The following is an 11,973-nucleotide window of genomic DNA, read 5'->3' on the forward strand; positions in this document are numbered from 1 at the left end:
CTGCGGCACAAAACCCAGTGACACCATCCACATACAGGACGACAAAGAAGGAACCACTGCGTGCAATTGAAATACCAGTATCGCCATTTTCTAGCAAACGCAGGCAGGAAAAGGGGCAGTTTCCTCAACTTACAATCATGCTGATGCGACCAAAACCCGACGCAGAGAAAGCGCCGACCAAAGAGTCAGTTCGAGGAGCAAGTAGCACTAAACATACGGCAGAGAGCGCGCCCAAGTCAACAGCGCAGAGTGAGCGACAGAACGTGGCGGCGATGACGATACCAAAATTCCCTGTTGCTAGGCAGTCTTCGAAGCCACCTTCGGCAAACGCCAAAGCAGTAGCAGCGCCTGAACCGTCGGCACCATCGGCGGAGAACGACGCATTACTCCCACCGGTCACTTCTCACGCTAAGCTTCCTAAATCAGCCAGCGCGTATGCAGCCCTCGGTGACGTCACTACAAAGACAGGTGACGTCACCCCCAAGACCGGTGACGTCACCGCGGCGGTGCCCAGCAGAGGCTTCGGCGACGACATCTCGTTCATCGACGATGAGGACGCCGATAGTGACGACGACACGCTCAGCGTTTACGAGAATGTACGCTACGTGCGCGCCCCTAGCGGACAGATGGTGCTCTCGTCGCCGATACTGTTCGCCAAGGGTCCTACACACGGCATTGTCACCGGCTCGCCGACAGCGACGCATAAACGTCCTGCAGCCTCTGCTGACAGTAATGACCGAAGCGACATTGGCGACAGCAGTCACGCCGGCGCTGGCTCCGATGACGACACTCGCAGGGAAGTTTTCAGCGGAGACCCCGGCCGAGATTTAGTCATCTTCAAGAACAAAAGGTGAAGTTTTTGCGGGAGTCACGTTACGTCGTTTGATCTGGTGGTATTGCCCGGACGTGACCTGCCTTGTGGCCACCGTACACAATAATCGTTAATAATGTTGAAAACCAGTGTGTTTTTACTGTATGTTTCCTAATACCAACACTCTCTTGTGAAATTGGTTAATATCATATTGGCTATTTTAAAATCGAACTTTTAATTGGTTGAGACTTTGCGCAGAATTTGCAATAAAAGGTAGAAATTCATTACTTTTAATACAATTTTGCATAAATAAAGTGTTAATTTTCGTACGCTTACTGCAGCAATTTATTTTGCAGCTACAAAGATCCGACGGGTCAAGAGATGGATGCTATATGAACCTCGTTTATTCCGTGTTTTAAATATTTATTTCAGATAATTATATTAATAAACGAGTAAATAACAGTATAGCAACACGTAAGTACGCACACACGCACGCGCAGCATAACACTTATACTAATAATACTATTACTACTACTGTATTAATAATAATAATAATGTTATTATTATTAATAATAAACACAATGATTTGATTGATAATTAGTTAGAGGTGACGTTTATAATTACACAAAATCATCCTTGCGACCCATCGCTGCAGGAAGTACTATAGTAGAATCCAAGAGTGGTATACAGTCCTGTCGGATTGAGTAATTCCAACTATTTGCACAGACCAGTTGTATTCATGATTACCTTGACAATATTATTATTTGCTGTATTCATGACGTACCTGGATGATTAGAGGGATGATTAGTGATGAAGACGGAAAAGTTAGTTAACTTCCAATGTTCAAAGCTAACATTCATTCGGTCTTCAATGTCGTCAACGGGACAACGGAACAGTATACTATTGGGACGTAGCAAAAGAATCATAAGCGTATCAATCCGCGCGCACGCGCGTGTGTGTGTACATTTATACATTGCACGTACACGTGCGTGCGTTCGTCCGCAAGTACACGTCCGTGCGTGCGCGTGCACGTACACGTGCGTGCGTGCGTGCCTGCGTGCGTATGCACGTACACGTGCGGGCGTGCGTACGCACGTACATGTGCGTGCGTGCGTGTGCAGGTACACGAGCGTGCGTGCGTGTGCACGTACACGTGCGTGCGTGCGTGCGTGCGTGCGTGTGCACGTACACGTGCGTGCTTGAGTGCGTGTCCACGTACACCACGTGCGTGCATGCGTGCGTGTGCAAGTACACGTGCGTGCGTGCGTGCGTGCGCGGGTATGCACGTACACGTGCGTGCGTTCGTGCGCAAGTACACGTCCGTGCGTGCGTGTGCACGTACACGTGCGTGCGTGCGTGCCTGCGTGCGTATGCACGTACACGTGCGGGCGTGCGTACGCACGTACATGTGTGTGCGTGCGTGTGCAGGTACACGAGCGTGCGTGCGTGTGCACGTACACGTGCGTGCTTGAGTGCGTGTCCACGTACACCACGTGCGTGCATGCGTGCGTGTGCAAGTACACGTGCGTGTGTGCGTGCATGTGCACGTACACGTGCGTGCGTGCGTGTGCAAGTACACGTGCGTGCGTGCATGCGTGTGCATGTACACCTGCGTGCGTGCGTGTGCACTTGTGAGTGCGTGCGTGCGTGTGCACTTGTGAGTGCGTGCGTGCGTGCGTGCGTGCGTGTGCACCTGCATTGACGACATGTTTTGACGACAGCCTGCTTTTACATCGGTCACCAGGGCCGTAGCTAGCTCATTTTGCCTGGGGGCAATGCCACGCGCGGTTTGTAATTTGGGCATTGACCTTAATTGTTTACCGTTGGTAATTGATCATGTATTAGTATCACAAACCCCCAAATGTGTGTGATTTAATTTTGGTAAAAGTACATACACATGGGGTACCTAGCTGCCCCTGGTGTTGTCACTTGTTATACATTTGTATTATTTCACTGACAGTGAGGAGCTTGCAAGCTCATGTTGATATATAACGTTTTCACTGTACGCGTCTTTAAATAAATAAATAAATAAATAAATAATGGTCTACTTCAATTACTATTTAGCTCTTATATTTATTTTTTCAAATCTTGCGGCCGAATTCAGTAATAGATGGTAAAAGCGCCAACAATAGAAAGTATATACATTCACACCATATGAACCACTGAGTTGTATATAACAACATTTATTATATACAGCTCAGTGGGTCTGAACCTTTTCCAATAAATGGGTGGTGGTGTTGTGGTGGAGTTGGCTATGGTGGCTGGCAGGAGTGCACCAGAATATGCAAATATATAACACTGATGCACAATATCGTTACTAAATACGCATATCCAACACAGCGTAACATACGAGAAACGAAAATGTGCCCTAACAATAATTGCGTTTTATGCTCATTTTCAAGAAAATATTCCATTGGAAAGAGTAAGATAAAAACGACATATGCATCAACATTCCTTTATTGTTTTTTGCTGAATATTTGCACATGAATACATACAAATTTACACATCTTTAATAGATCATCAAACAGTGATTCCTAAAAACGTTTTTTATTTTTATTTTCCTTGGAAATATTACCAATGAAAACTACATGCGTCAACAATCTATTGCTTACAATGAATACGATGAAATAACAATGAATTACAATGAATTACTATGAAACAATAGCTTCCGTATCTCGGTCTTCTCTATGATGGAATACAACCTGCTACATCATCTTTATTTCAATTGACTCTTGACATAACCAGGTGTATCAATTAAGTTAGCGATTAACTGTGCAATATAATCTCTTGCCCGTCAATCGCTTTCCTCCTTTAAATTAACTCATTACTGTTTAAACTTCTTTACTTCATCAATCTCTTCCTCAGTTGTGGCACTCTGCTTCTGCACAAGATGCTCATGACCGCGGGATACCCCCCAGTTACTGGGTTTGGACATGGCAGAAGCGTATGGCCGCCCGGAAGCTGGTTCAAGATTCTGCCAGTAGTCCTTGCTCGCTCTAGAAAACAACAACAGAATCGCATATATAAACAAATTTTACAATGTCTGCACCTTGGTCATATCTTCTCTAAATAAATTCGCTCAAAACACGCCTCCTAGAATGCAATCAATTGCAGTTGATGCCCAAGACTGAAGCCAAGTGATGAATCACCACTACTGAATCGTTGCAGCACCTTACCTGGCCCGGACCCATGGTTTTGTATGCATCTTCAGCCCCCCGGCACATATGTCATGTTTCTCCGATGCTGCTGGCATTTTCCCACGCTCAGTGGCCAGCTCCTCAGCGAGGGCTCGGATGTGATAGGGTTCGAAGCCACAGCAACCGCCGATGTATCGGACACCAAGATCGTAGGCCTCTCGAGCAAACCGATGCATGTCCCAGCGTGTCAGGATTCGTGGCTCCAGAGCTGATTGAATGAAACGAGATATAGCAAAGCACACGAGTTAACAATGATCAAGAGTCGCTGAAATGCATCCTACCTACTCTACATGCAATCAATGTGCTCTTCTATAGGCACTGTGGAAATTTCAACATCTTCTTGAAAGCTATAGAAGTAGTATCACTGTTCATTGTCATAAATAAGTGATATCGGAAAGTCCAGCTGTTATTTAGGTCATAGAAAAGGGGGGTATAAAATGGCCGAGGCGCGCTTAGGAAAGTACATGATTAATGTAAACACTCGTGCGTTTTTAGTTTTGCATTAACTCAAACATTGCAAAATATCCCAAATTACCACAATCATAATTATTTGTAAATGTTTCTGTAGTGTGTTCTGTGTTCTGTGTTCACGTTAGTGTAGAGAATTATAGATAAAAAACCTAGTACCACTAGTACTATCATATATATAGTAACTAGAGCACTCGGAGAGCACAGACCTCCGCCAAAGCAGCTGAATTCTGTCACTGTGAAATTTTTTTATTAATTAATTAATTAATTAATAATATTGTATGACATTTGAATGAATAGTTATGGTTAATTGGCAATTATTAAAAAAAATGGCCGTGATGGCCATTTTGAAATTCAAAATGGAGGCCCTAAATGTTAATGGAAAAACTGGCACCCATTTTTTTCTTAATCAGTGAAGTTTCTAGATGTGTTTAGACATGAGTGCCAAGAATCTACCCAAAAAAATGACAAATCTGGAAAATATTACATAAGCCCATAGACTAAGCAGGCGGGCTTCCACCCCGTGAGTTTGTTCGTCATCTGTAATAACATTAACTTTATCTACGCAATTTTATTTCTTAAATCGAGATATCGGCTCTAGAGGATGCATGTCGGCAATGAGTAATATTTTCCTGCAGTGCTGAAAGATTATTAACACGGTTAGCCAATCGTAAAAATGATATCGAGCTGTGCAAGCCAGGTGCGTGAACTTGATGGGCAACGAGTAACTTGAACAGTGCGAGCGTCGAACGGAAGAATATAGACGTGCATAAGTAATGTCGGTAGATATGCGTTAAGGTTGTGCAAAGTGTTAAAGTTACTTACGTTATGTAAGAAAAAGAAGAAGAAGAAGAAGAAGAAGAAAAAGAAGAAAAAGAAGAAGAAGAAGAAGAAGAAGAAGAAGAAGAAAAAGGAGAAGAAGAAGAAGGAGAAGATGAAGAAGAAGAAGAAGAAGAAGAAGAAGAAGAAGAAGAAGAAGAAGAAGAAGAAGAAGAAGAAGAAGAAGAAGAAGATGAAGAAGAAGAAGAAGAAGAAGAAGAAGAAGAAGAAGAAGACGAAGAAGAAGGAGGGAAAGATGCAGAAAAAGACGGAGAAGGAAGAGTAGTAGAAGAAGGCAAGAAGTCCATCTTAGTTAATATATAGTTATACTGCATAGTGCATGTGCACGGTTGCCATTGTTATTATTTTAGTTATTTGACGTGAATATACACAGTACTGTTTGCGTTCTGGATTTGGTGTACATCAGCAGCGTGGTATAATCGCAATTAAACAAGCGCACGCACCTGCGTTGATATCTTTCTTTAGATGATTTTTTTTAGATGAATGCTGTCGAGAGGGCGACGCACACGGCCTGGGTTTGTTCTCGCGGTGCACCCCAGTGTTCAATTACGAAGACCGGCACAAAAGGCAGTCGGAGCATGCACCCAGCTGTGCGGAATCCACGCTTACGTCACGCGCGATTGTGTTACACGTGATAACAGATACATTACTGGCTGCTTTTGTAATGGTGCGAGGTTAAAACAATGAGGGGCGCGCCCGTCAACCAATCCCCGAAACGCTATCCAAAATAATGCGTTATTTAAAATAGAAAATCGATTAGTGCGATCGATGATCCATGACTCAATTTTGTGACAATGAGCCAGTCCGTAGTTACAGTCTGCGTATGCGCGAACTTAGCCACGAATTCTTCCGGGTCAGGTCATTTGTGACAAAATATTTCGTATTTCGACCGTACGGTACACATACACATGCATCTGTGTCGTTGTAATGCTACAGTCTTCGCGTGTGCACGTACACGTGCGTGCGTGCGTGTGCAGGTACACGTTCGTGCGTGCGTGTGTGCGTGCGTGCGTGCGTGCGTGCGTACCTGTGCACGTACCCGTGCGCGCGTGCGTGCGTGCGTGCGTGTGCACGTACATGTGCGTGCGTGCGTGTACACGTACCCGTGCGTGTGTGCGTGCGTGTACACGTACACGTGCGTGCGTGCGTGCGTGCGTGCGATCGTGTGCATGTACATGTCCGTGTGTGCGTACGTGTGCACGTACACGTGCGTGCGTGCGTGTGTACCTACACGTGCGTGCGTGCCTCCGTGCGTCCGTGCGTGTGCACGTACACGTGCGTGCGTGCGTACGTGTCAACGTACACGTGCGTGCGTGCTTACGTGTCTACGTACACGTACGTGCGTGTGCACGTACACGTGCGTTCGTGCATGCGTGCGTACACACGTACACGTACGTGCGTGCGTGCGTGCGTGCGTGTGAACGTACACGTGCGTGCGTGCGTGCGTGTGCACGTACACGTGCGTACGTGTGTGTGCACGTACACGTGCGTGCGTGCGTGCATGCGTGTGCATGTACCGCGTAGTTAGTTTTTGAAATCAATTATCACTGCTAGTATTACTAACGTAAATTTCGATATGAAATATATACCGTAGTGCCAAAAATCGGTATTGTCCACACCTTTCAAAAAGTGCCGCGAACAGCGGGTGTGATTACAGATTTATAGTGCACCTCCGGACTATTTTTCCCGCACCGCATACTCTGCCCGTACGTCAAAATGCGCTAAGTCCGTTCAGTAGATTCGAGATTCCACTTAATTGTGGTCTAATTGTGGATTGTGGTTGATGTGGTCTTAATCTGTGGTGGGTTTATATTTGTGGTGGTTTATTACACTACCGAAATGGGCAAACACGTAAATATATGTGCAGCGCACACTACGACCACGAGAACTGACTACCCAAGCACGGCATGCTATAAACGGACAGGCCCAGATAAAACGTTATATTCCTTACCATGTCATTTTCCCCTATCACGAGCAAGTCCGTGTTTATTAAGGCGTTCAATGCAGTATCTCTGCGCCACTAGGGCAGAATCATTACCACTAGTTACCGTTGCGCAACTACACGCTAATACAATGCCAGCTCTAATGCGGAAGCACCTGCCGCTCGCTGCCGCTCAGCTGGCACTGCCTAGCCGGGGAAAATAGGTAAGTGCCGTATACTGTATACGTAAAACGCTAAGCTGATATGTAATGAACGTGAGGAGTCCACGTATCGAATCACGGGCGCTGTGATAATGAAGTACTGGTTGGGGGCCAACACTAATGGCGACTAACGCACGGCCACAGATCAAACATGGAAAGCAGAACGCACTAACGCGCATTTACGTATAATTTCAAACGAAACACCTGGCTTCGAAATTGAAAACATGTGGGTACCTGTCATTAGTAATCCACGGAATTTACTTGTGATACACCCCAAATTACATTCTACTAGCTCATTAGTCTAATAAGCATGCCCGGACAAATCAATTCTCGCTGCTAAACACCCGAGCAACATGCCGAAGTCACCGAACCGTAATCGAGCTATATTGCGCTTAGCAAGCAATTAGGCGTTGGCAGGCCAGATTTACCAGATTTACGGGGATTTAATTCGATTATTTCCTCTAGTAATCTAGCAGTGACTGATTGGACAACATAATACGCAGTTTGCGCTATAAGGTAATGTACTTATTTAACTACACAAAGTGCCAGTTACTCTAGTATTCGTTAAAATGCGCATAATCAATGGATCCTATATGCCTTTAAGGCCAAGACCACACTGGCAGCGATCAACGACAGACGCGTAACGACAAACGACTTTCGAAAATTGAAACTATTGTTGTCTAATGAGGCCATTGCACACAACACGCGACAACGACCAGCGACAACCATTGACGACAAAAATATTTAGAAAAACGTTTCTATTTTCACAGCGACAGTCGCACCGCGACAATTTACAAACAACCCAATCGCAGGCCGTTCCATGCGCACGTACATCGTAGCGAATAAGCACAGCAGGAGTTTTTGGCCGGTTTGTTCATGTGATTGATGTGTGGCGAGTGCTGGGTGAGACGTTGACAGCTATAGGTCAGTCGCTGTCGCTGTAATGTGTTGCCTCCACCGTCGCCGCGACTTTTGTCGTTTGTCGTTAGCGGTCGGTCGCGTGTCGCTGCAGTGTGTCTTGACCTTTACAACGTGCGTGCGTGCGTGCGTGCGTGCGGTGCGTGTGCCATGTACACGGTTCGTGCGTGCGTCGTGCGTGCGTGGGAACGTACAACCGTGCGTGCGTGCGTGGCGTGGGCATCGTATCTACGTGCGTGCGTGCGTGCGCTGCGTGCGCGGGTATGCACGTACTACGTGCGTGCGTTCCGTGCGCATGTACACGTCCGTGCGTGGCGTGCACGTATCAGCGTGCGTGCAGTGCGTGCCTGCGTGCGTATGCACGTGAACACGTGCCGGGCGTGCTACGCACGTACATGTGCGTGCGTGCAGTGTGCAGGTACACGAGCGTGCGTGCCGTGTGCACGTACACGTGCGTCAGCGTGCGTTGCCGTGCAGTCGCGTGGGCACGTAACGTGCGTGCTTGAGTGCCGTGTCCCACGCTACACCAACCTGCGTGCATTGCGTGCGTGTGCAAGTACACGTGCGTGCGTGCGCTGCGCCTTTCGGGCGCGGGTATGCACGTACTCACTGCGTGCGTTTTCGTGCGCCGAAGTACACGTCCGTGCGTGCGTGTGCACGTACAACTGTCGTGCGGCGGGCCCTGCGCACTTCGCGACGCACCGACACGTGCGGGCGTGCGTAGGCCGGCCCCCGGCCCCGCCACCGTCACACATCGCCGGGACACAGCACAGCGACAGAGCTAGCAACGACCACACACAAGACAAGTGTGCACGAAACACGACATTGAGTGCCGACTGTCAAGTACACCAACGCCTCCGCGCCGAATCCAGAATGCGTGACCGATAGCCACGCTACACCGCCCTGCCGGGTGCGGCCGATGTGCACCGCTCACCCGTGCGTGCGTCGCGTGTGCAAGTACACGTATGCGTGGCGTGCATCGTCCGTGATGACCTACACCCGCTGCGTGGCGGCGGCCTGCACTTGTGAGTTTGCGTGCGTGCGTGGTAGCCACTTGTGAGTGCGTGCGCCGCGCTGCGATGGCGTGCTGATGCACCACTCATCTGACACCACTGTTTTACGACAGCACTGCTTTCATACATCCGTCACCCCCAGACGTAGCTAGCTCATTCTGACTGGGCATGCACCCCGCCCCGTTGTAATTATGACCCGCATATGACCTTAATTGTTTACCCGCTTGGAATTGCGCAATCAATGTATTAAGTATCCCACCACCGCAAATGGTGGTGAATTTAATTATATGGGATAAACGTAACACTATCCATAGGGTACCCCCTAAAGCTCGCGGCCTCGCGAGCGAGAGCATTGTATTATTTCACTGACAGGAGAGCTTGCAAGCTCAGGTTGTGATATATACGTTTTTCAGTGTAACGCGTCTTTAAATAAATAAATAAATAAAGGTTAATAATGTCTAAAACTTTCAATACTATGTAGACTCTTATATTTATATTTTCAAAATCTTGCGGGGCGAGTACAGGTAATAGATCGTAAAAAGCGCGGCGCAAACAGAATAGATAGACGTAATTAAGTACATATGAGAGCCATATGAAACCCACGTCGGAGATTGTATATAGCAAGGGTGCGTCATCATTTATGTATGATACAGCTCAGTGGAGTCTGAGAACTCTTTTCAATAAATGGGGTGGTGTGATTGGGTTGGAGTGGGCTAGGTGGCTGGCGCAGGAGTGCACCAGAATATGCAAATATATAACATCTATGGCACAATATCGGTTACTAGAAATACGCATAATCCCACACAGCCCGTAAGCATTTACGGAGGAAACGAAAATGTGCCGCTAACAATAATTGCGTTTATGCTCATTTCAAGAAAATATTCGCATTGGAAAGAGTAAGATAAAAACGACATAAGGCATCAACAATTCCTTTATTGTCTTTTTGGCCTTGAATATTTGCACATGAATACATACAAATTTACACATCTTTATAGATCATCAAACAGTGTTTCCTAAAAACAGTTTTTATTTTTATTTCTCCTGGAATATTACCAATGAAAACTACATAGCGTCAAACAATCTATTGGCTACAATGCGAATACGGATGAAATAACAATGAATTACAATGAATTACTATGAGAAACAATAGCTCGCGTATCTCGGCGAGTCTGTTCTCATATGATGGAATACAACCTGCCTACATCATCTTATGTGTCAAATTGACTTCTTGACATAACAGGTGTAGTAATCATTAAGTTAGCGATTTAATGCTGTGCCAATATAATCTCTTGCCCGCAATCGCCTTTCCTCCTTTAAATTAAGTCATTCTGTTTAAAGCTTCTTTACTTCATCCAATCTCTTCCTCAGTTTTGGCACTCTGCTTCTGCACAGAGGATCTCATGACCGCGGATACCCCCCAGTTACTGGGTTTGGACATGGCAGAAGCGTCATGGCCGCCCGGAAGACTGGTTCAAATTCATGCGCCGAGTAGTTCCTGCTCGCTCTAGAAAACAACAACAGAATCGCATATATCAAACAAAATTTTACAATGTCGCACCTTTGGTCTATCTTCCTTCAAATAAAATTCGCATCAAATACCGGGCACGATGCTAGAAGACGAAGAATAACAAAAATCTTGCAGATGATGCCGCAAGAACTGAAGCCAAGTGATGAAGCACCAGCCATACTGGAATCTCCTACTTGCAGCACCTTACCTGGCCCGGACCCATGTTTTGTATGCATCTATCAGCCCCCGCACATATGTCAGTTTCTCCGATGCTGCTGCATGTTCCCGACGCTCAGTGGCCAGCTCCTCAGCGAGGGCTCGATGTGATAGGTTCGAAGCACAGGCGAGAGCCGCGAGATGTATCGGACAGGCCACGAAGCGTAGCCTCTCGAGCAAACGATGCATGTCCCAGCGTTGTCAGGATTCGTTGAAGCTCCGAGAGACTGATTGAAGTGAAACGAGATATAGCAAGCACACGAGTTAACAAATGATCAGAGTCGCTGAAATTGCATCTACTACTACACATGCAACAAGTCGTGCTCTTCTATAGGCACTGTGGAAATATTCAACATCTCGAGAAGCATGAGAAGTAGTATCAAATGTCTGCATTGTCATTAATAAATGATATCGGAAAGTCCAGCTGTTTAATTATAGGCTCAGTAGAAAGATGCGGGGGTATAAAAATGCCGAGGCGCGCGTTAGGAAAGATACATGCATTAATGTTAAACACTCGCGTAGCGTTTTTGTTTGCCATTAACTCAAAACATTGCAAAAATATCCCAAGATTACCACAATCATAATTTTTGTAAAGTACTTTATCTGTAGTGTGTTCTGCGTTCCTGGTGTTCACGTTAGGTGAGAGAAATTATAGGAAGAAAAAGCTAAGCTACAGCTAGTATATCATATATAGCTAGTAACGTAGAGCACTCGGAGAGCACAAGACCCATCCGCAAAGCAGCTGAAATTCTGTCACTGTAGAATTTTTTTCATTATTAATTAATTAATTAAAATAATTAATGGTGGATCCGGATGGACGACCAAAAAGTAATCAATTCTACATTACGCGCGATTTCTGAA

General features: G+C 46.3%; 1 protein-coding gene across 2 annotated transcripts in view; it reads right to left on the minus strand.

The window, feature by feature from the left end:
- Window positions 1-3,250: 3,250 nt before the first annotated feature.
- Window positions 3,251-11,973, minus strand: part of LOC106820731 (betaine--homocysteine S-methyltransferase 1-like) — a 25,672-nt gene continuing 16,949 nt past the window's right edge. The window contains exons 7-9 of one of the 2 annotated variants that reach the window (XR_001395647.1): window positions 3,988-4,216; window positions 3,567-3,807; window positions 3,251-3,535 (exon numbers count right to left, since the gene is read on the minus strand). Coding sequence is in view for 1 of the 2 variants with exons in the window: in XM_014825271.1 (XP_014680757.1) it covers window positions 3,636-3,807; window positions 3,988-4,216 (401 nt within the window). In the remaining variant the exon portion in view is untranslated. Of the gene's footprint in view, window positions 3,808-3,987; window positions 4,217-11,973 lie in introns of both variants that reach the window. The other variant, XM_014825271.1, reaches the window with a different exon arrangement.

This window comes from Priapulus caudatus, unplaced genomic scaffold (assembly GCF_000485595.1).
Source record: "Priapulus caudatus unplaced genomic scaffold, Priapulus_caudatus-5.0.1 Scaffold44, whole genome shotgun sequence".
NCBI classification, from domain to species: Eukaryota; Metazoa; Priapulida; class Priapulimorpha; order Priapulimorphida; family Priapulidae; genus Priapulus; species Priapulus caudatus.